A 22841-nucleotide genomic window follows, 5' to 3' on the forward strand; every position below is an offset into this window, starting at 1 on the left:
AGAGACCAGAAGCAGCAAGGAAACCTTCCTAAGTAGTGAGTGTGCTGGCAACCTAAAATAGGTTGAAGTTCAGTGCTGACTTAAAGAAAAAAACTTGTTTGTACTTGGAAAGAATAAAAGTACTTGTTTGTTGAATAGGTCTGAAAAAGTGTGAGGTTTATTCCACTGTGGACAAGTTTGCCGTGTGCACATCCATGCCGAGTCCAATGTGAAGAGATGGCTTTGTTGACCTTTTTGCAGTTCCTTGTCGAGACATCCACGGGCGGTCAGCGAGCCAGTCTTCCTGCCATGAATCGTGGAGTTTTGCGGGCAGCTCATCGTCTGCGAGTCAGTGCGGCATGAAGCCCACCTCAGGATCCTCACAGTGACACCGAAAGAGCCTGTCTTATAGAGTTACATACACACTGCATGAGTGGGAGTGTGTAATTATTGCAAGAACTGTTTCTTTGCTAACCGTTTTTATGCGAAAAATCAAACGGAGGACGTACTTTTCGGTACTGATTACAGACCGTTATGGATGCTTAAACTAAATAAATGCGTTTTTCAGCCAAGTGGATAGTTTCCCTTGTTCATTTATAAAATTGTTTATTTCTATTATTTTAGTTGTTTTGCTTTTTTTATTTTAGTTTTTAAATTTCCTTTCCTTTTCTTTCAGTTGTTGACCAAGCTAGAACAACAGTTCCATACAGGGAAACTACGTAAACTTCATGTCCGACCATAAAACCGCTTAAAAACAGAGAGAGAGAGAGAGAGAGAGAGAGAGAGAGACTATAAAAAGGCTATAAAAGCGATAACAATGTTTGTTGATTAAACTGTTCGGTGCCTGTTCTTTCGGCCTTCGGGATATCAAAGCTGTCTTTTCGAGCCTCTGTCCGCTCGCGACATCACTGTATTCTCGCGAGCACTCGGTGGCTTAAAGCGGGCGAAGAGAAGGGAGATGGAGAGAGATGAGGTCTGAAAAGGACCAGATGACCGCGGGCAAGGAGAAAAGCGTCGTCGAAATACAGTTTAGGGACATCCCAAGAGAGCAGGAAAACACTTCCGGCAACCCGAAGCAGAAAGAAGAGAAGAAAGAGGTGTTTACAAAGGTGGGTAGCCGAGCTTTTGAGCCGTGTCGCATTCTTTACGCTGCTTGGGGGGCCGTCATGGAGGAGACGCGGAGGGATCGTTTCAGCACCGCGGACAGCGACGACAGTTTGAGGCAGTGGATTCACGACGATCCCGTGGATTCACCCACTTACAGCCTCCTCTCAGCTTACATGTCACGTTTAAGTCTGATTTCATTTCATGTAACGACTCTTCACGTTGGTATTTTATGATGACATTCCCATGTAACGTTCAACGGAATGCAGAATACGACTGCTGGCGATTCTCAAAACTGCCTCCGATACACTTCTTGTTTTCAGCATGCATGCCCAGTAACCCCACTTTTAGGCCTTATTATCATTCCCGTGTTCTTTGAATGTAAGAATTGCTGCAGCAGACACTCAGTAATTGTTTAGTGTGTTGACTCCCATCACTGCTAATGTTTTATTACCTCGCTATATCGTGTTTGATCCTGTTTAAATTCTTTGTTGAGTTAATAATTTCATAGTTTCAATGACTGCGCATTTGCCTCAAGTAGATCTTTGGTGGCAAGTTTTGAACAACATGAGTTTATATGGAGGGGGTCTTTGGGGTATGTATATGTTGTGCCTCTGTAAAGTTGATGGATTTATTTATATTACTGTATTTCTGTGTAAAACAAATGTTAAATAAAAATAACAAACATACAAACATGCTTATAGGTGGTGATTCGAAGGCTCCCACCCAACCTGTCAAAGGAGCAGCTAGAAGAGCAATTGAGTCCACTCCCATCTTATGACTACTTTGAGTTTTTCCCAGCAGATCAAAGGTATGAATATTTTCTGAACTAGGTGATTAAAAGTTCTGTTTTCTTACAAATGTATTTATGAAATTTTGGGGTGCCGTTTTCTCTTCACAGTCTGTACCCTCACCTGTTCTCCAGAGCGTATATCAATTTTAAAAACCCTGAGGATATCCTGCTGTTTAGGGACCGATTTGATGGCTATGTCTTCATAGACAACAAAGGTACTTCTTGCCTGCTTTTTAAAACATTTTAACTTTATTGCCACTGCGTCACTGTTGGCACACAGGGCCACATTATTCTGCTATATTAAATGCAAATAAAAGCATGTTTGCTTTACGGTTACAGGATAATCTTTATGGGCAAAGAGGTCGCTTTAAAACTTTTGTTGCCATTGTTACTATCTGATAGCTAGTCTGTCAGTGATGGGCATCTTTCTGTTTCAATATTTATTCAGGCCAAGAGTATCCTGCAGTTGTAGAGTTTGCTCCCTTTCAAAAGATTTCCAAGAAGAAGCTAAAGAAAAAAGATGCCAAAGCTGGGAGCATTGAAGAAGGTAAAATACATTAGAGTATGTCCTGCTCTAAAGCTGTCCTAAATACAGTTTGTCATTCTTACATGGGTTTAGGATGTTCAGAGAATCAAAAGTGTTTAAATAGGACACATTTATGTCCGAAGTTGTTAATTTAGTATCTGTGCCATTCTGGGTCAGATCCAGAATATAAGCGGTTCTTGGAGAATTACTCCTGTGATGAGGAGAAGTCTATGGCCAACCCTGAGACACTGCTAGGAGAGATAGAGGCCAAGACCAAAGAGCTCATAGGTACAGTAAAATATCTGCATTAGTTTTTTTTTCATCTGTCCATCTGCCTACTCCTAGCATACCACAGATTTTTATATATTGATTAATTGATTCTTTTGTTTCTTGATTTTAGCCAAACGGACAACACCGCTGCTGGAGTACATCAAAAATAAGAAAATTGAGAAACAGGTAGGAAGGCTAAGCTAAGTGTTTTTAAAATGCAAACATCAATTTCAAGCTGTCCCATCTTCCTCGACAGAGAATAAGAGAGGAGAAGAGAGAGGAGAGAAGAAGAAGAGAGCTTGAAAAGAAGCGGCAAAGGGAGGAGGAAAAAAGAAAGCGGCGGGAGGAGGAGAGACGCAAGAGAAAAGAGGCAGAGAAGCAGAAGAAATTGTCTGACAAAGACATTAAAATTAAGGTAGCCAGTCAGCATAAAAATCTCATTAAATAACCCTTGTTGTTTAGATCATGCAGTGGCGTATAGATATGGAGTTTTTTTTCTGTATTATTTGTGCTCGTTCAGCTCCTTAAGAAAAGTGACCGGGATGATGATGTGGATTCAGACCGAATGAAGGACAAGAGTGACACTGGAGAGGCAGACAGAGGCAAATGGGAGAAAAGTGGAGGACAAATAAAGTCAAAGGACCCCAAAGACAAGTAAGGACTGTGAAATCATTCAGTCATGTTGACTGGTTTTGATTTTGGCTGACAGAATTAGATCACTACTAGCTAAAATACGCCACCCCTATGGACAGTTTTCAGACATATATATGTACCAAAGCATAAATCATAAATAAATCATAAATTTACCATAACATATTATCCACAATATTTTATGTATTCTAAAGGACAATCATTGATCTTTGTAGCATTAATATACAGTTAATAATTACAAATTGTATTGCAGAAAAACAAAAAAATAATTTTAAAAAGCTTCCATGATGTCTTATAATGCAAATCCTTTGTAACTAGCATTCTGGTGTCTAACCTGGTGTTTCTGCAATCTATATTCTGACCACTAGAGGTCAGCCTGAGAGTGACAAGGAGCAGCGAGAACAGCATGGGCGCAGGCAGAGAGATAAGGATCACCGTGGGAAAGATGAAGAGAGGAAACGACAGAGGCATCACTATGAGTTTGACAAGTTCATGCGGCGGAAGGATGAGACCAAATGGGGGAAGGGCTACTGCCAGGACCGAGCAAAGAAAGAAGGACACCATCATGGCTATTCCTACTGTCCTGACAGTGGAGACAAGATAGGAAAGGAGGAGAGAGAGGACCTGGGTAACAGGAAGGAACGCCTCCGAAACAAGGTGAGCGAGAAGGTGAGCATGAGAATGGGGAGAAGGCGATCGCTGATTGTTTCATCACTAATTTGTTCATCTGTCACGGTGTAGACTTGTTTCAGATATTGATTTATGTGTGACTGTCTCCATCTGATAGTAGGCCAGCTCATGTTTCTTCCAAGCAAGCTTGTGAAAACACTATTAAATGCATAATAAACAAAGATATCATCAGTGGGTTTTTCAACTTTTTTTTTTGCTCCTGCCTGACTCTCAGACCTGTGAAACCCACATTGTTGTTTGAAGCCTGTCAGTTTCACAGCTTCATTTGTGTTTAGCACTAGGTGTCAGTTAGTGTAGCCTCAGGCTTCAAGCAGAGATGATGCCAGCAGCTGTAAATTCACTACTTATTTTTGTTTGCTTTTGTTCTTTTTCAGCCACACGGTTTTCAACCCCCAAACAATTTTTAATACCCTATTATTTGAAGCAGTTTACCAGATTCTGTGCAACTCCCACTGGAATCACAAAATACTTCAGTAGAGCTTTATATGCAGCAGTTTCACCCAAAAGAACTGCAAACCTGCTTTGTTGTGTATGAATAAGCAGATCCCTTTTAGAAATTGAATGATGAATGGTATTTAACCCTCTCAGGCTCAAATTAAGTTTTAGTTGCTAATGCACAACCAAGTCCTGCAGTGGTACTTCTGAGTAAAAAAAACTCGTAAAATATGTATGTGGGGTAATCAGGTTGTTAGTTCTTAACTGTTGCAAATCTGCAACGCCTGCCTTGAGAGGGTTAACCTTGGAGATAGTTACTACAATCACCCATAGTGTGCACTATTGTAATCACAAATTGCAAGTAACCAGACATAATAGGTAGGCTCAGTGTAAACACTGTTGCACTTTCTCTGCTAATTTCATTCTTTCCTGAAAGTCTAGTCTGGGGTGTCTGTAACGATGGCTGTAGCTTGCTGGTCTGTGAGAAGTTAATGCCTTTAACCATCATTCTTTTTCGTGGCCAGCAGAGGGTGACTCCTCTTGTGGAAAGAAGAATTTTGATTGTTAAGAAATCCATTTTAAAAATGACATATGCCCCACCTGAATTTATGACTGAACTTTCCTAATGAATTCCTAGTCTCCACTGGTCCTTCAAATCCTTTTTAATACAGCATGATGTTAACTGTGTAAATCATGGTCCCGTGCACAGTAGTAGAGTAAAACAATGATAATAAAGTGGCTTAGGCATGGCTATCTTGTGGTTATCAAGTTGCTACTATTTAGCGTGTACTTCAGTTTCTCAGTCAAAACTACACTTCCTTCTTCACATTCAGATTTTTAAAAAAGAACAAGGTTTTGGTGATGGCAAAAAAATGTTCAAATGGACTCTATGTATGTAACCTATAAACATTATAAGACAAAGGAAAGGAACAAGCGCAGATATATTCTATACCATTGTGTATTCATACTGTATGCTACCTGTCTCTCCCATGTCCCTGCGCTCTTTTCTCCCTGCAGGACCGTCCAGCCATGCAGCTCTATCAGCCAGGCGCACGCAACCGGAAGCGCATGAGCTCGGCAGGCAAAGGCTACGACTGCATCCCTGTGGGCCACTCGCCTGAATCCAGGACGGAGCACTGTTATGAGGTTGCGACCATGGCAACGGGGCTGGAGAAAGGTTTTGAGAAAAGTAAAGATGAGCAGTGAGCAGTGTGGACGCTTTAAGGGGAAAAAATGAGTTAATTATTCATCCTTCACCTAAGTTGATGGTGACAGATTCGACTGGTTATCACTGAGCTTTCAAGATGAATATACCCCGCTGAGAAAGAAAAAGCACTTCAAAAGCAGCCTAGTAGTAATTTTTCTGTGTGTTAGGTGTGATTCAGAGATTTGGGGTTGGTCAGGATTCTGTTTTGGGGTTTTTTTGCCTGCTCGAGCATGAAGACTTGGATGAAAGAATACCAGAATGATAGCACAACAGTGAAACAAATCTTTTTTTGTTTTATACCCTGCTCTTCCTGAGTTCTCATTCAGAGATTGGCGCTAAAACTGCTACTGAAACTGCTCTGCTAGCTACTTTCAACTTCATCAGCACTTGAGCCAGTTATGTGTCATTCTGTGTAGTGATAATATTGAAGTGTGATCCCTGTGGGAGGCAGCTAATTGGCAGCATCCATCAGTAGTTTACTTGTGAGACCATTGCCTCATCCTGCATCCTCTATAGTTCTCAGATCATGTATATTTTATAATGCTCCAATAGATTTTATGTAAACTAAGAATATTGCAACTAGAACGTACAGACAATGGATGTAGACAATGCCAGGCAGGAAATTTTGTGTGTTGTAGTGTGTAAAAGCGAGCGAATGAGGGGAAATGTTCCATTTTACTTGCGTGTCTTAAATTTGGTCCATCCTATTTTTCAGGCGTCTCTGTCTACAACAGAGATCCTGTTTTTGCGTGTGAGCCAAGCTTTGTACTTGATCACCCAGGAGCCAGGAAGAACACATTCTCTACATTTCTATAAAGTATTTCCTAGAAATAAATTATGTAAAATTGCAAAGTATGGCACCAATGGGTGACCACTATTAATTTTTTATGCTCTTTGCGTGGTTTTCTAATAAAGCCATCAACTAAATGTAATGGTGAAGCTACAAATATTCATTTAAAAAGCCTTATATTTTTGTTTTTGCATGTGTCCCAACATGGAAACTGACAATGTTTCAACATGTAATACCTCTTGGATCATTTTGTTGTTGCTTTAATTTTCCATAAGTGTGAGAAAATAAAAAGACTAAACCGTTAATTTTTTCTGTTAGTGTGGTTGTCTAACAGTTTGGGTGAAGCCAGATTTACCTGTGCATAATATGCATTAACAGTTGCTAGTTATGAGTCATTACTGTTTGCATATGAATATAGTTGGTGTTCAGTCGTTGCAGGAAGAGTAAAGTTGGTGAAGTGAGACTGTTGAAGGCTGGGTCGCAAGTGACATTGAAGAAAAGTTGCTCATGCATTTTGTTTTTGCTCTTTCTTCAGAATACCCTCACACACACAGTTTGTCATCTTTCCCCCAGATAAAGCAGAAGTATCATAATCAACAGGAAACCAGCAGAATAAGAGCACACATGTACACACTGTAATTCTCATGAACGTGCAGAAAACATGCATTCTCACTCACAAGACTCTTAACAACTGTAATATCACATTCTTGGGTATATGTATATGTATATGTTCACACTTTCATGTAGGTGTTGAAGGTGGCAGTTGGTATTTACTCAGACCTAAAAACTCTCTCACGATCCCTCTTTATAGTCTTTAGTCCTTAAACTTTGTTATTTTTGCTCAGTTTTTGTTCAGATGCAAATTTATCCCCCCCTCCTCCTCGCCACACACTGGCATACATGTCACAGGTTTTAGTTTATGCCTTCTCTCTTCTTTATAATCTTACTTAATGAGCAAAAGCGAAAGAGACACTATGACATGCTGGGAACTCCCAAAGACTTTCAGAAGTTTACTATAAATCTGTACACAAACATAGTGGGTTTTTACATTTCCAGTCTCATTTCGTAGAAGCTCTCAGTAGAGTTCGGTCACACAATGTTTTACTAAATAACTGATTACACAGGAGCGTCTTAGCTGAAGTTATTATGGCGAACATGGGAAGGAATAAGACGAGCATGTGGGGGAGCATGGCAAGTAAACGTGTGCTCGTAAGCTTGAGGTGAGTCACACATGTCTGCCTTGTTGCAAGTCATTTCCAAGACTGAATCTAATGGGTGGCCGTTAGTGCAGTTGGTAGGATAAAGATTGTCACATGATCCATTTCCTGCGATTCTGGCACCATAAGTTCAAACCCCCATTTCCTTAGCAGCCTTCCTTAGTCACAATATCTGTAACCCATCTATAACTGACACTCACATGCCAACTTGCGGCTTCAGCGTGTGTTCGCAAAGGTGAGTTCTCAGCTCTTGTATACAGTACGCATTATTTCCTAGTGTGTTACTGAATAAAAACAAGCCCAATTGTTATTGTTATTATTTTAGATGGTTTGTATTCATTTTTACCTTTTCACTAATAGTAGATTCAACATGATGTTTTTTTTTTTAAATACATGTGCTTTAGTTAAAAGTTTAAAAAAAAAGAAACGATTACGATAGCGTTGACGCGACAACAGTTTGAACAAATTTCATGAGAGGCAATGTGAGTGAGTTTGTGTAACGTTAAAATATAATTCTGAAGAACATAGTAGTAAAAATGTGCCTTTATAGTGGTATGAGAAATAGTTTTCAGGAAATGAAAATTTTTTTTTTAAAAGGGTAAGTTACCAAAATGGTGTTGTCGTCACTAACAGTAACAGCGATGAAGTAATAACGTAATTCCCATTGCTTAAAACTGAAAGAAACTTTCAATGACTCAAAGTTGGTGGTCTGTAGATTTCACCTTTCTTTGTAATGTGGTAACTTTGTTCACCACGATTGCCATGCGGGCCATGGCGTGTGAGGAAAAAGTGCTTGTATTCACTGCTTTTGCTGTAGTGTTCATCGTCTCGCCGTTTCAGTTTACGGTTTTACGCCTTTTAAGGATATTGTTTGCTACAAGTTACAAATCAGCTCCCCAGAGCATTTCACAAGATTGAAAAAAATAAGCCATAGCAACAGTTGGCACTCTGCACCACAAATCATGCATACCTTTTTCCTGTGTGAAAACTCCACCCGACACATGTGCTGCTCGCACGCGAACATCAACACAGAAATAGATTCCTGGAATAAGGGCAAAGGTATTTGTTTCACACCTTGAGATCAATCATTCGTCTTTCTGCAGCAAAATACTGTTTGTAACAGCACTTCAGACAGGATGAGAGGGTTTTTTTCTTCCCTCAGTCATTTATTTTGATGTATGAGAAATGCAGGACATCAAGATGTGCTGCAAGCTGTCAGTGCAAACAATCCCTCCAACTGTACTTTAAATTGTGTATGCAACTTTATTCATACTAGTGCTAAGTTTAGTTGATTTTGACACTTTGGTCACCAGGACAGTTCTGCACTGATTTATCTCTTTTCTCTTTTTTTAGTTGTGCTGTGATTTTCATTTGAGTTAAGATTGTGTTTACACTTTCATTGTTGGGAACAAGTGATGTGGTTTCCAATGCTTGTGTGGGCGAGAGCAGTGTCGGTGTTTATCCATTCGGTGTGCTCATCCATGGCTGCTGTTCAGATGTTAACAAAAAGCTGTTATCATGTAACCAAACAGGGTACAGCACTAAGGAATGGTGAAATGGAGTCATTAATTAAGCTTGGTTACTTTGGCCGGGTACATATATTGTGAAAAATTGACTTGTCTTCTGTGAACCTCACAAGGCTTTTCTGAACCCTTGCACACAGGTGACGAGAGACCGCTCGCTTTCAAACATGACGGTGAATTCCAGCAAACTAGACAACGCCACGATAAACTTTCTGCAGAATTCTGGCGCCGCCATCTCTATCTCTATTTTGTACATATTCATCACCGGCATTAACTTGGTGGGAAATGGCTTGTCCATGTGGCTTCTCCTCTTCCGTACCTCTCCCAAGTCTCCCTCCATCATCTTCATGATAAATCTCACCCTTACCGACATGGCTCTCGGTGCTGCTCTGCCCTTTCAGATCTCCTACCAGCTCCAAGGATATCAATGGAATCTGGGACCAAACATGTGCAGGTACTTTTTATTAAGCTCGGACATTAATGTGACAGGTAGATTATTGATTAATCTGCAGAAAAAACTTGCGTTGAAGACAACAAAGTTATATAGATATATCAAGGTATATACATGTGCCACAGCTTTTCTTCTATTACACTTACACTGATTTTATACAGATATTTCAAGTGAGACAGAGCGTGACAGTCTTGATGCTATGACAGTGAAAGTAGTCACATCTTTAAAAAGAAAATATACGAAAGTGTAGTCAAGATTCACTTCATTTTCCTGAACCTGTTACTGATTATTTTTTACTTCAGCCAGCAATTAAACATAAAACATTTCTTCTTTATTCCCATTTACAGTTTTGTGACCCTCGTTTTCTACTCCAATATGTACTGCTCCATCCTGACAATGATGGCCATCGGTATCGACCGCTATCTGGGCATTGTCAGGCCCATGCTGTTCAGGCGGATCAGGAAGAAGAGACTGATTGCTTTTATCAGCTGCTTCGTCATGTGGGGTTTGGTCCTGAGCACTCTGTATCCACTGATGACGACAGACCTGACCTATCGCGTTCCTCAGCTTAACATTACAACCTGTTTTGATATACTGAAGACAGAAATGCTTCCATCCATGGCGGCCTGGGCAGCCTTCCTCTTCAGCATGGTCTTCGTTCTCTTTCTCTTTCCGTTCTGTGTGACATCATTCTGCTACATCAGTGTCATACGCAAGCTGGCCAGTGATTCAAAGACATCCCAGAAAAAGAGAGCAATCCGTCTGGCAGTCATTGTTCTCTTAGTCTTCACATTGTGCTTTGGTCCAAATAACATCCTCCTGCTGATACATAGCGTGCTGAGACTCTACTATAAGAAGTCTATCTACACAGCCTACAAGCTGTCTCTGTGCTTCAGCTGTCTAAATAGCTGCCTCGACCCATTCATTTACTACTTTGCATGTAAGGACTTCAGACAAAAGCTGAGAGAGATAATAAATCTGCAGAGTTTGAGCAGTGGAGATTCAATGAAGATGGAAAATAAAGAGACTTTGTACTCTGCGCAGTGAGGTCAAGAATGAGCACAGAGAAAGGTGTTTTTGAAACCACAATCACCACAGCATAGAGCAAGAATGGGTCAAAGGGGAAGAAAGACTTGAGAAAGGAAGTCAGAGCGGGTTACTCTGAGTCAGAGAAGCTCTTTGTCTTGAGTCAAATCTCAAAATCATTTGTGCCAGTTGGGTTTTTTTGTTTGTTTTTTTGTTTGTGTGTGTGTGTGTATAACAGAATAAATGAACATGAAGAGCAGCTGTGTGTCTTGGGTAACTAGTTATCATCCCTGCATTAGCTTTCTATTTATTTTAAAGAATCTATCACCTCATTACAAAGCACATTTGTCATAGGTGGAAAACCCTGTTTCCCCTTGTTAAGTGGATTTTCCAAGCCAGACAGAAATCTGATCATGAGCTGGAATAATCCCAATCCACAAAAGACAGACCCCCACAATCACTTGGGCACAAAGAGTTACTGGCAAAAGCCTGGTGCCACAAGCCACAGGACACCCCGGGGGTCCCTTGTCCTTGCGCCACTGCACCAGAAATGGTTTGGCTGACTGATAGGGACCTACACAATCTTATGCAGGTAGTTTTAATGATGTAGCTTATATGTATATATCTATATTTTAACAAACATCCATATAACAGTTGTTTTTAGAATTTATGTCGCATGTGCAATTATGTAGCATAAATCAAATATGTTGTATGAGCCGCACTGTTTTTGACTTTGTAACAATGTATCTCATTATTTTTTTAAATACCTTTTCTCTGTACTGTGTATGTATATATATATATGTGTGTGTGTGTGTCAGTTTCTTCCATTATATAAATAAAATTGTTATTATTATTATTATTACTTATTTTATTATTAGTAGTAGCAAGGCTGGACTGGCCGCTTGTGATTTTTCGTTTTTATGGGCCGATGGGGTTTTATTTCTTTTCTTTTTTTAACAATATAAATGAATGGTGGTGGATTGGCCAGTTGGTCATGATCGACTCTGGGCTGGACCAATTACAGCCGAGGAGGTCGCACTTTAAAGTTGAGGTGAAAAGGAACGCGATTTGTCCTGCACTACTTCAGCTAGAAAGTTACTAATTCAATCATGAAACTGATCAGTGATCAGCTGATCAGCTTTTCTCTCTGCGCCAGAAAGAGGAATCCAGCGGAGGTCGCGCTAAACAACAGCAGCACGTTGAAGCTTGATCAGCTGTTGTTAGCATTTATTTAATATTAATTTCTAGTATTAGCTGATGTTTGCTGGAGCCACAGCTGTAAAAGCTGCTGGTCATGATGTCAGTTTGGATATGTGGTGAGAGGGAAACATGAAAATGAAACCAGGAGATGTCCTTACTGAATCATCAGAGCTAAACAGGTGATAGAGAAACAGGTTTACCTTTTAGGTGACATGAATGAGTTGAAGGGAAGTTATGAACTGTTGCTGAGAGACAAATAACACCAGGATCCTTTTCTAAGTAGCTGACAGCTGGTAACTGTACAGGGGCGGGTCTAGCAAAGTTTTGCCAGGGGGCCAGGTAGGGCATTAACAGGGAAGGGAGCGGGGGGGGGGGGGGGGGGGCACAAAGAAATACTTTTCTTTCTCATTCTTATTTAAAATGTCTAGCTTATATTAAATATTTATCTGAATTTTACAACCAAAGTTTGCATCTGATTTAAAATGTATAGAAATCCATTATTGTATTCAGTAAGTATTAAGGTTAGTATATACCCTAGTAAGTTATAGGGCTTTGGAGCATGATGTCACGGGAGGGGGCGTGGCCACGATTTTTGGTCGAGCCGCCACCTTAGTAGGCCAAACAAATGGCTACAGGAGCGAAAGCACACGGAAACATCAGCTATGGCTCATACTTGCTGTGTTGTCGGTTACAATGTTAGATTTCACGATCGGGAAGGGAATAAAATGGAAAATGGGCTCTCTTTTTATCATTTCCCCTCCTGGAAGCAACATGAGGGATCTCATGTATCTGATGTTACCAAACGTGGACATCAGGCTTGGATAGCAGCGGTGACACGAGCTGATATCGAGTTCCCTGCCATCATTTTTTGTTGGTGTGCTCCCGACATTTTCATTCCGGTAAGTTCTAAAGAAATTCATGTAGCTCTTTATAGGCTTTTAGTTTCATTTTCAATGCACTGAGGTCATAGAAAATTAGAACAAACATCCTAATGTGTGATGCAGCAGAACTTTGTTCTGTTTATGGAGTAGCTTATCGGTGACAACTTCTCCAGAGTAATGAGTGGAATTTGCCTTTTTTTGCGGACGGTGTGTTTATGTTTTCATCTAGAGCAATTTTTGGAGCAGCTGCTGAGGAGAAGTCAATGTTATGTGCAACCTCTGGCTGTATGTTGGTCATATGATCAACGTACTCACAACGTGGAGGCTTAAAAGCGGCCAAATCTTGTACCCAACCGTTTGTGAATTAGATGTGCGCCTCCAGGGATTTATAATTCCGAAAATGATTCGCCGTGTATGCGCTGACTCCACAGACAAGGTACGAGAAGGTATCAGGGTAGGACAATGGCGGTAGGTCTTCAGGGTTTCTACTCCACTGCCGTATTTCATACGGGTCCACATTACCAATGCACGCTATTTTTTCCAAGTACCGTCTCTTGGCGTCCGGGCGCAATCGGTCTCGATACAGTCCTTTGACTTTTGAGCTGATTTTAAGCATGGTTTGGGCAGTCGTCCTTCCAACACAGTGTGTTTGTTTTGATTCGTGGCCTTCTCAAATGGCGCCGCGCTCCCACAATGCATTGCGGCATTACGTCAACTCCAAAGCCCTATAGTATTCTTTCCTTTGGGAAGGTACCATCTGTGCAGTCTGCAATTCTGTTGAAGAAAGATGTTGAATCTATTTAATTACTGGAGAAAAATAATAGATTTCTGTGCATTTGTTTTATACGTGCATTAAATTAAAATCGGTTTTGTCAATTAAGCATCTTCAGGCAGAGGGTGGGGGAGTGGTAACCTATTTTTTTTCTTTTCTTTTTTTGCTGGGAGTTGGCAACCCTATTAGTTAGGTATATGTAATTATAAATTAGATTGTTTTATATTTTTTGCTAAGTATTGTTTAGAATACCAGGATAGGGAAGATGGTGTAGGTTTAAGTTTATTATAAAGGCTTTATGGCTTTTCCTATAATACCATGGTGGGCCGGTCACTAGTCAAAATGCCCGGGCTGATTTTTTGTCCCAGTCCAGCCCTGAGTAGTAGTAGTAGTAAGTAGTTGCAGTAGTTTACTGGTGGAACTGGTGTGCGTTTCTTGGAGACGCCTACTTTATATACGTCATCACGCATGCGTCGTGACGCTGGGTCGTCGCAGCAGGCGGGTCCTGCTGTCAGTTTCCTGAGTTGTACAGGTAAGAGGGACAGCTGCTATATCCATGTACTATAGTATAATAGTGAACACATGAGAGATTTTAACCGTGTCACTTTGGGGTGAACTCGGTCGCCAAACGTTGCAGTAACATTTTGTTCACTCGTTGTTTATTTTTTTCCTCTTTCTTCTCGCTCCGCAGCTTTAAACTAGCCACAAACTAGCACAAGTTAGCTCAAATGAATTAGTGTTGCTAACAGCAGGGTAATTAAAGCAGATCTTTAGTGTTGTGAACTGTCTTCGTCGAGTTTCATAACGCTGTCAATGTCTTGTGTAAAATATACGTGTTGTGTAATGCTACGCTACTTACGCCCGCTGCTTTCTGAAATGTGAAGTTGTCTTTATTTGCTGACTTTATGCAATAAATTATTTGCTAAGGTGTTATGCAACTGAGTGGGGATTTCTCTACAATGCTCACTGTATTCTTTAAGATCATTGTTAATTGTGCGTGAACGCAATACATCCTCGTGTTATATATGCTCAGAGGCGAGAATTGTTCTTTCTTTAAATCTTAAAATACAGTTTACAAACATAACTTGGATCCTGTAAAATACATAAATATTTTTTTTAAATATCAGAGCTAATTTCATGTTATGATAACATTAGCTCTGATTAGGGAGCCGCAGAGGACACATCTGTAATGTTTAACTCTGTTCACCTTATTGGCAGTTCGACCTAAAGGCCACCATGGTGCTGAACCCAGTCATTTCCAAGCTTGCTGGTAAACTGGTTGTGCTGGCCAGCGCTTCTCCTAGAAGACTTGAGATTCTCCGCAGTGCAGTATGCGTTTTCCTGATTATTCCGTATATTCACATAATGTAGTTTGAGTTTGCACAATAGGACTCAGTGTAAATGTGTAAAACCAGTAGGTAAGAAATCATCTCATCATCATCCCTGGCATGTAGTCTGGTTCATTATAATGGGTGAACTACAAGGAAAAAGGGAGAAGACATTTGATTTTTAAGTTCTTTAAAACATGGCAGTTTTATGGTGTTGGTTAAAAATTAGCAGTTGTATTAAAGTATAAAAAGCAGACAAATCCACATTAAGAGAGCAGATTTACAGAGCAAAATTTAGAAAAAATAACAGAGTTCAAATCAATCATTGGGTACAAATTGAAGGTCTTTATTTATTTGACACAGCTAGAAAAGCCATGTCAAATAAAAATGTGTATAGCTAGTTCAGTGAAGGAACTACTTTACACTTAATTTAAAGGATTATTGATTTAAGAAACCCCACACTGACTGGATTTTTCATAGGTTGGTAAATCTGATAAGAGTGGTGTAAGTCCTATTAAATATAACAAGTGTTTTGTTTTTGCTTTGTCCTCTTTTATCTGTCAGGGTTTACGTTTCGAGGTTGTGCCGTCCTGGTTTAAGGAAACCCTCGATAAAGGGCTTTTCAAAGCACCTTATGAGTATGCTGTTGAGACAGCCAGACAGAAGGCCCTGGAGGTAGCCAGGAGGATGCCCTTTGTAAGATAAGCTACTTTTTTATGACAAATAATAGAATGTATCCAGTCAGGTGTCATCACTGAGAACATTTTGTCTTGATTTGCTTTAGAAACACCTGAAGACTCCAGATATAGTTATTGGGGCTGACACAATTGTGGTAAGACAGAAAAAAGCACAAAAGCAAATGCATTTTCTTAATGGCTACTGTAAAAAGTTTTATGTAAGATTTTCTTTATTCACTCTAGCCAACTGTTTATTTCACAGACTGTAGATGGCATGATTCTGGAAAAACCAGTGGACAAACATGATGCTTATAGGATGCTGTCAAGGTCTGTGTCAATGGGAAACATTCAGAGTTAACATTAAAAAAACATAAAATGGAAAAAAATATCATGGTGATTTTGTCTTTCTCTTCCAGTTTGAGTGGTAAAGAGCACAGTGTGTTCACTGGTGTAGCTATTGTCCTCTGCCATGAAAGAGAAAGTAAGTACAGACTCAGAAACTGTCACGCTTGTACTTTATTTTTCTGTAAAATGAAAGAAATTCAGAAAGAAGCAGTTCCCTATTACAGATCCCTAGCACAGATGTTTTTAAGCAAAAATAGTAAGAGAAACATTTCTGCCATAAATATGTAGAAGTTACTGGGCAATTCTGTCTTGCGACTCTTTTTTCATTTCTTCAATGCTGCCTTCAAGATGAAGAAGTCGATTACCAGCTGGTAGATTTCTACGAAGAAACTAAAGTGAAGTTTGCTGATCTCTCAGAAGATATGCTGTGGGAGTACATTGATAGTGGTGAGCCCATGTAAGTGTGATCTTTTTAACTTTTCACATTTGTAACAGTTATTGATGACTCTTTCTAAGTATTCGATCAATGGAGGTCATTTAACTGCTTGTGAGTTTCATGAACTTGTTGCTTTTTGGACTTTGATGCCTGATTTTGTTCCAGCTGTGTTTGCCTTGTCCCATTTGACACGAGTCAGCAAACTATGACAATTCTGCTCAGTTCAGAAATAGTGTGAAACTGTTGCAGAATGCATCCAGTAAACAGCTGATCATTTATAGTATGTGTTTATTGATCTTTGCCTACATGTGTTTGTACAAGTGAAATCTTTGTGTGTGTGTCTCAGGGACAAGGCTGGTGGCTATGGTATTCAGGCTCTGGGTGGCATGCTGGTCGAGTATGTCCATGGAGACTTTCTCAATGTTGTGGGTTTCCCCCTCAACCACTTCTGCAAACAGCTAGACCTTATTTACAATTTTTGTACTTCCTCTTTGAAAAGCACGTCTGCCCTTCCAAGCCGCAGCGACAGTCTCCCCACCTCAGTACCCACCCAGCCCCCCTCCAGCTCACAGGCTCTGCCCAGCCACAACTCATCCGTTCCCAGACCAAGCAGCCCCTGTGACAGTCAAAGATTCCACACCCAGATCACCCCCACAGACAGTCCTGCCCATAAGGTTTGTTTTTATAACTCTATAACGAAAATCTGTCGCCTTTTGACACTATTTATAGAAAATCTTCCCATAGGTAAAAAGAGAAGACAATGAAAGTGAAAGTTCACAGACATTGGTCAATAGCACGTCTAAACATACAGACAACAGGAAGGTCAAGCTTCATGACAATGCAACATTACCATCGATAACAAGGAGAGGGCAGGCGATTGAACCTCTAAGAGGAGACTTGGAGCGAATCTGTGAACTGATGGATGGATTCAAAGCCTCAAAGGTAATAAGTGCCATTGTATAAAAAGTCCTTTCTGTAAAAGACCTCTTACAGAAAAAATGTCAACTTTATGTGTTTGTTATTTGTGTAGTTGGCTTCCACAAGATGTAATGAGTAACGTAGCTCAGCTTAAAACCTTGAGTTGTCTTGAGTTAACTGCATCTAAAGCTCACTATTTTTGCACAATAAAACTTCCACTCTATACAAGCAAATCAGTGAAACCAATCTGCGGTGGTTTTGCACGGAGATATGTGCTGACATATTTCTTGATACGTTTATGTGACTTCCTGTGTACCCTGCAAGTTGCCTGTGAAGCTTAAGGTGACCACAAATCTTGAGGACAGAGATTTAAGCAAATAATAAATACAGGTTTGTGCAAAATATTGAGCTACAACACATTTCTGGGTTTTCGACGTTAAAAGAAGGGAATTAAAAACCTTTTGGTAAACAAAACTGGAATAATTGCATTTAAAGTTTGATATGTAGTGCAATACATTCACATGTGCATAGTGTTTCCTGTGGTACCAGTTCCCACACATCACTAAATCTCAGTCTTTCCACCCACGTATTTGTATTTAACAGCTGGCAAGTTGCTCTTCTTCCATTAAATGCTGCTTATTTTAGTTTCTTCCAGATAAACATGTGGTGGTTGCTGTCAAAAATCTCAGTTTGAATACTCCAGCTTTTCAAATGACTGTCTTACCCAGATTTTGCTTTACTTGCTTACGAGACTGTCCGACTAAAGTTCACAAGTTTCCACTTTGAGAAGGTGGCACTGTACAGTAGAAGATTACTGCTGTGTTTGCTAAATCTATTTCTGAAAGTCATTGTCAGTAGAAAGGAGAAGTTCCTCTCAGGTCCTGAACTGCTTTGGCTTATGCCTGTCAAATCAAGCGAGGCTTTCAAAGTTCTGAATATTCTGAATGATTGTGGTAAAATGTGAAAAAATAGAAAAAGTGATGCTTATCAAACCTTTACAGGCAATCATAATGTGTTATTTAATGCGTGGTAGAAATCCAGTTCATTCATCCATAACTATGAGCTGGATGTGGGACACATCAGCAATATCTGTTTACTTTTTTTACATTTAGCACACAGATTGTTGCTGATCTTGTTGTTTGTCTCTAAAGAAAAAAAGTAAATAATGAACTAGAGAACAATAGTTTTTAGTTGAGATGGTAGCTCACTGGTATGCAGCTGTAGTGGAATACAGTAAATGATGCACTTTGCTATGAATAGAAATGTTTGTGTTACTATTTGAAGAACCAGGAAGCATATGCTTTTCGTTATCTTAACAACAATCTCACATCAACATAAAAGGGAAAAAAAGCTAACTTTGTTTCTGCACTCTCTTCTACTTTTCCAAAAACATTGCAGGCACTTTTTACAGCATCCAAGTTGTGTTTGTTTGACCTGCTACATAGCCGGCCTGGGCTGGATGCAGCACAGGTGGCCCAGGAGATCAAAGCATCTGCAAAGGGGACCGAATGTCTGCTGGAAGCCTGTGTATCTCTGGGATTGTTGAAGAGTATAGAGAAAGGTTAGCCAGCTCTCTTATTAATTGCATCATGATATTTTTCCCTTCAGCAGCAGGCATTTAATACTTAATTTGGAAATATCTTGCTGTCACTCTGTTGTTAGCATGCCAAAAGCCAGTGTATGAGAACGCAGATCTGGCCACAGATTTTTTGAGGTCAAATGCCCCGTTTTCACTGCACGGCTACCTCCAGCACTGTAACGAAACCATGTGGCCACTTTTCTCCCACCTTGAGAGTGCTGTGCAGGAGGGCACCAGCCAGCGTGAGAAGGCCTTTAGCAAGCACATGCTTCAGGTGGCTATCTCTGATTTCTGTGTCATATATCTGCGGTGCTGGTGAGAGCATTTTCAAACTCACCTTCTCTCTTTAAAGGATACTTCCTCCAGCAGTCGGGAAGGCAAACTGAGATTCATGAAGGCCATGCACAATATTGCAAAAATTACAGGGAGAACCATAGCAACAGCATTTGACCTCTCCACCTATAAGTCAGCCTGTGATCTCGGAGGTAAGAAAAGAATGCAAAACGTTACAGCTTGTCACTGAATATGAAACCACTGTTCTACATCTTTTGTCTTAATTCGCTGTCTCAGGGTGCACCGGTGCCTTGGCTTATGAGTTCGCCGAAGCTCATCCTGGATTGTCTGTAACAGTGTTTGACTTACCTGCTGTTGTCGAGTTGAATGAATTTTTCCGTCCACAGCACCCAGACAACAGGGTATCACTTGTAGCAGGTCAGTTGTTTTGTGACACTGAATGATTGTTGGATCATATTAGACAGAGTGACAAATATGCCAACAAATTCCACTCAGTCTGTGATTAATTTGAGGGCTTTTTTCATTCTCTTTATGATCAGGAGACTTTTTAAAAGACGAATTACCCAAAGCAGACTTGTATATCCTGGCGAGGATTCTTCATGACCTGCCTGATGAGAAAGTGCATATACTGCTGAGTAAAATCGCAGATGCATGCACAGCAGGTTTGTAAAGCTATATTCACTCATTTGAGTTCTTATCTTTACTGAACAGTGAATGCCAACATCGCTTAAAACAGAAAGCGTATTGGTTATGCTGAGTATAATATTCTCATTCTTCACAAGCACTTTTTCTGCAGATGCTTGAAACTGATTTGACCGATTGATTCTCATGCTGTGGTAAAACGATAGATGCTGGTTAGTTTGGGTTTAACAATGTCTTTGTTCTGAACCGCTGTTACAAAGAGCTCAATGTTGAAAAAGACGAAAGCTTAAAGCCAAGTCAGAGTGCTGCCTTGCTTATGCAATACTTTTTTTGTGGAAACATTATAATGTAAAGAGCAAAAAGAGAGTACAAATCTGTTATCTGATGTTCTGTGTCTGCTAATGTATCATGTTACTAGGCTGTGGACTCCTGCTAAGCGAGATCTTCCTGGATGAAGACAGAAGGGGCCCCAGTCGTGGGCTGCTGCAGGCCCTTAGCATGAGCGAGGGGAAACAGAGGAGCGCAACTGAATATAGGCTGCTTTTGAAGAGCCACGGTTTCGTCACAGCGCATATCAAACATACAGACAACCTCCTGGATGCCATGCTGTGCATCAAAGCTTAACACTACATGCACAGTATACATTTAGGTGTATGCTGTAGGTAACCGTTGCCAACATCAGGACTGAGAGTCAGGACTGTTCTTTTGTGGTTCTTTAAAACAGTTAGCTGATAACCAATAAAAGACGTCTTTGTTTTAAAGTGTTTCATGTGTGCTCTTTACACACATAATCCTGAATGTGTTTTAAATTCTCACCTGTAAGATCGCTGAATTGTTGAGCAAACACGGAGGTCTGTGTGACCCTAAAGCTTTCATAACCATTAAAATGCATTTAAACTTTGCAAATAAATCATTGTGGCTTTCAATCATTTTACCACAATACACGGGGGCTTTGTTCGTGTTTGTTTGCTTGAAGAAGCACTGGCATGTAGAAATGGTGATACCACATTAAAAAAAACAAAAAAACAATGTCCAGTTCATGAAAATGTCAAGCTTTAAACATGGGTTTAAAAAAGTATTTAAGTATTTAATTTTTTTAATCTGGTTAGGGTGGAGCTAATTCAGAGTATGTTGAATACAACAGGATTTGTTGTGTTATAAAATATATTTTATGCTATTGTGTGGAGTAGAGAAACCGTGGCTGCCAGTTTGAGCCTGCTACTTCTTTGGTATAATGCATTAGAGCCCTTATAAATTACTACTAAAATAAAGGTATCCTTTGCAAACCCTTAAAAAATAAGTGTCTTTTTGGTGGCAGTTATTCTGTAAAACCACACCCCAATCACAAGGTCCAGCAAGCCAGCAGACATCAGATCTGACAGGCAGTACAAGTTAATCCTAAAACAAGCCATTTTTTGTGTTTGCCAGTTTCATCCATGCTTCAAGGCTTGGGCAGTCTTTTTTAACTGGCCTTCTGGTGGCGCACCCACTGGTTTGAAATGTTGGCAGGGAGTAGCCACTCAGGTCAAATGTCATTAGAAGCCTGCGCCAGTCTGCAGCTTATTTTCTTTATAATGAGGAAAATAGTCTGTAGCGCTGCCTACTTATGTGTTTTTTTGTTGCTGTGAAAGGAAAAAAATCAGCACCACCTCATATCATCTTGCTTGGACTGAAATCCGCGTGAATGGTCTTCATTGTCTTGGAGCGTTCGGTGTGGAGCTGCCATACCAAAAAAAAAACTTGGGGTGTTGTCAGCTGGATGATGGCTGCGGGTGGAGCGTGTGCATCTGACCTCTGAAGTGTCATATCCTGATGATGTCTGGATAAAATGGTTGGGAGATGATTAAAGAAGAAACGATAATGTCTAAGTGGGATGTAATTTTCGTAAACAGATGGATTTCCCCCAGCGGCCATGACTTAATGTTCGCATTCACTCAAAGACTCTGAAAAGCATCAGTTATGTTTTCTTTATTTATTTATTAACGGTCCTGCTCGATGGATCCATTACACGACCCTCATTCTCTTACCCCGAAAAACTGCTACACCCCCCTGACTAAGTGGAATTCAAACTTCAATCTGTTCCTCTCTTTCCTAAAGCGCTTTTGCTTGGAATTTAAATCACGCTAATGAACAGACAAATACATCAAAGCTCTCACAAGTTAAACACAACATTTGGTGGTTTAGACTATAATTGCCCTCTAAAAAAATAATGACTACACTTTCATCCTCTGACATTAATCTCTAAATAGACTATCTTAAACGCTAAGTGACACTGGATATCGTGGAAACGTAACCCAAATATTTATCTTGCAGTTGAAATGAGCGCTGTGGTTTAGTTTCCTGCTGTAGCCGTAAATCTCCTCAAGATGGCATCAAAAACCTGAAGAACCCTTCTAGAAATGTGGCCACACACTCTCACGCACACACACTACAGATTTCCCTGTTTGGTTGTTCTTTCCAGCAGCACATGCAGATGCAGATGCAGGTTTATAGGCATCATTAAATGACAGCTAACTATGAGAATCACACCTGATTTTGCTAAGTTTGGGAACTTGATTCGACTTTTATGCATCGGGTTGGCTGGTATAGTGTCTTAATCAAAAGAAGCTATAACACCAACCCTTAACTCCTTGCAGATTTACCTCTTGAATTTCAGTTTTTTGGCAGCAGTTGAGGCAACCAGACAGCTGAGGGGGAATATGTGGGAATATCTCTGGCCATGATAAATAGCTCTTATTCTTTGTGACACAGAAAGTGTCTCCGCATTACTCTTCATTTTGGAACCCACTCTAAGTATTTTCCTAGGAGGGTAATAAGGGTGGTCATGTTATTCATGGCTATTTTCTTGTCAGTCTGGGCTCAGGCTCTTTGTGACATCTAACTGATTTCCATTACTCAGATTTAGTTCTTTGGATGGGGAGAGACAGAGGGAGGGTGGACTCGAGTTCAAATATGACACGGAGTGTAAATCACATGAGGTTTTATTGTGAATGCCCACCAAATGCACTATATACTTACAATACTTTTCTTCCATATTGATTATGAAAGCCTGTGTTGATTTAATAACTCCAGAACTTATATTGCTTTCCCGAGGAGATCCTTTGAAA

The 22841-nt window shown here is 40.2% G+C and overlaps 3 protein-coding genes across 4 annotated transcripts; all 3 read left to right on the forward strand.

The window, feature by feature from the left end:
• The first annotated feature begins 870 nt into the window (after positions 1-870).
• upf3a (UPF3A regulator of nonsense mediated mRNA decay) lies at positions 871-6750 on the forward strand. 2 transcript variants are annotated; one of them, XM_063499530.1, is made up of 10 exons: positions 871-1088; positions 1788-1894; positions 1985-2091; positions 2325-2423; positions 2580-2690; positions 2803-2858; positions 2929-3087; positions 3193-3326; positions 3692-3992; positions 5466-6750. In XM_063499530.1, the coding sequence occupies exons 1-10, from the start codon at positions 948-950 to the stop codon at positions 5652-5654; spliced, it is 1404 nt and encodes a 467-aa protein (XP_063355600.1). In that variant the 5' UTR covers positions 871-947; the 3' UTR covers positions 5655-6750. The 2 variants fall into 2 exon arrangements, with proteins under 2 accessions (XP_063355600.1, XP_063355602.1); XM_063499532.1 differs by having other exon boundaries at positions 875-1088; positions 3692-3980.
• Positions 6751-7828: 1078 nt separating this feature from the next.
• On the forward strand, positions 7829-11477 carry p2ry8 (P2Y receptor family member 8). The gene is made up of 3 exons (XM_063499201.1): positions 7829-7897; positions 9326-9639; positions 9984-11477. The coding sequence occupies exons 2-3, from the start codon at positions 9353-9355 to the stop codon at positions 10681-10683; spliced, it is 987 nt and encodes a 328-aa protein (XP_063355271.1). The 5' UTR covers positions 7829-7897; positions 9326-9352; the 3' UTR covers positions 10684-11477.
• Positions 11478-13994: 2517 nt separating this feature from the next.
• Positions 13995-20950, forward strand: asmtl (acetylserotonin O-methyltransferase-like). The gene is made up of 15 exons (XM_063497989.1): positions 13995-14047; positions 14734-14844; positions 15408-15539; positions 15628-15675; positions 15783-15847; positions 15937-16001; positions 16214-16322; positions 16648-16975; positions 17046-17243; positions 18618-18780; positions 18882-19072; positions 19151-19283; positions 19369-19509; positions 19632-19754; positions 20153-20950. The coding sequence occupies exons 2-15, from the start codon at positions 14752-14754 to the stop codon at positions 20356-20358; spliced, it is 1995 nt and encodes a 664-aa protein (XP_063354059.1). The 5' UTR covers positions 13995-14047; positions 14734-14751; the 3' UTR covers positions 20359-20950.
• The last annotated feature ends 1891 nt before the right edge of the window (positions 20951-22841 follow it).

The sequence above is a fragment of the Pelmatolapia mariae genome, linkage group LG16_19 (assembly GCF_036321145.2).
Source record: "Pelmatolapia mariae isolate MD_Pm_ZW linkage group LG16_19, Pm_UMD_F_2, whole genome shotgun sequence".
NCBI lineage: Eukaryota > Metazoa > Chordata > Actinopteri > Cichliformes > Cichlidae > Pelmatolapia > Pelmatolapia mariae.

Bases quoted from the DNA above. Each gene is read 5' to 3' on its own strand.
- upf3a (XM_063499530.1), top strand. From the start codon at position 948: ATGAGGTCTGAAAAGGACCAGATGACCGCGGGCAAGGAGAAAAGCGTC. The intron at 1,089-1,787 runs GTGGGTAGCCGA...ACATGCTTATAG, and splicing joins AGAAAGAGGTGTTTACAAAG to GTGGTGATTCGAAGGCTCCC. The intron at 3,993-5,465 runs GTGAGCATGAGA...TTCTCCCTGCAG, and splicing joins GAAACAAGGTGAGCGAGAAG to GACCGTCCAGCCATGCAGCT.
- p2ry8 (XM_063499201.1), top strand. From the start codon at position 9,353: ATGACGGTGAATTCCAGCAAACTAGACAACGCCACGATAAACTTTCTG. The intron at 9,640-9,983 runs GTACTTTTTATT...TCCCATTTACAG, and splicing joins CTGGGACCAAACATGTGCAG to TTTTGTGACCCTCGTTTTCT.
- asmtl (XM_063497989.1), top strand. From the start codon at position 14,752: ATGGTGCTGAACCCAGTCATTTCCAAGCTTGCTGGTAAACTGGTTGTG. The intron at 16,323-16,647 runs GTAAGTGTGATC...TGTGTGTCTCAG, and splicing joins ATTGATAGTGGTGAGCCCAT to GGACAAGGCTGGTGGCTATG. The intron at 18,781-18,881 runs GTTAGCCAGCTC...CTCTGTTGTTAG, and splicing joins GTTGAAGAGTATAGAGAAAG to CATGCCAAAAGCCAGTGTAT.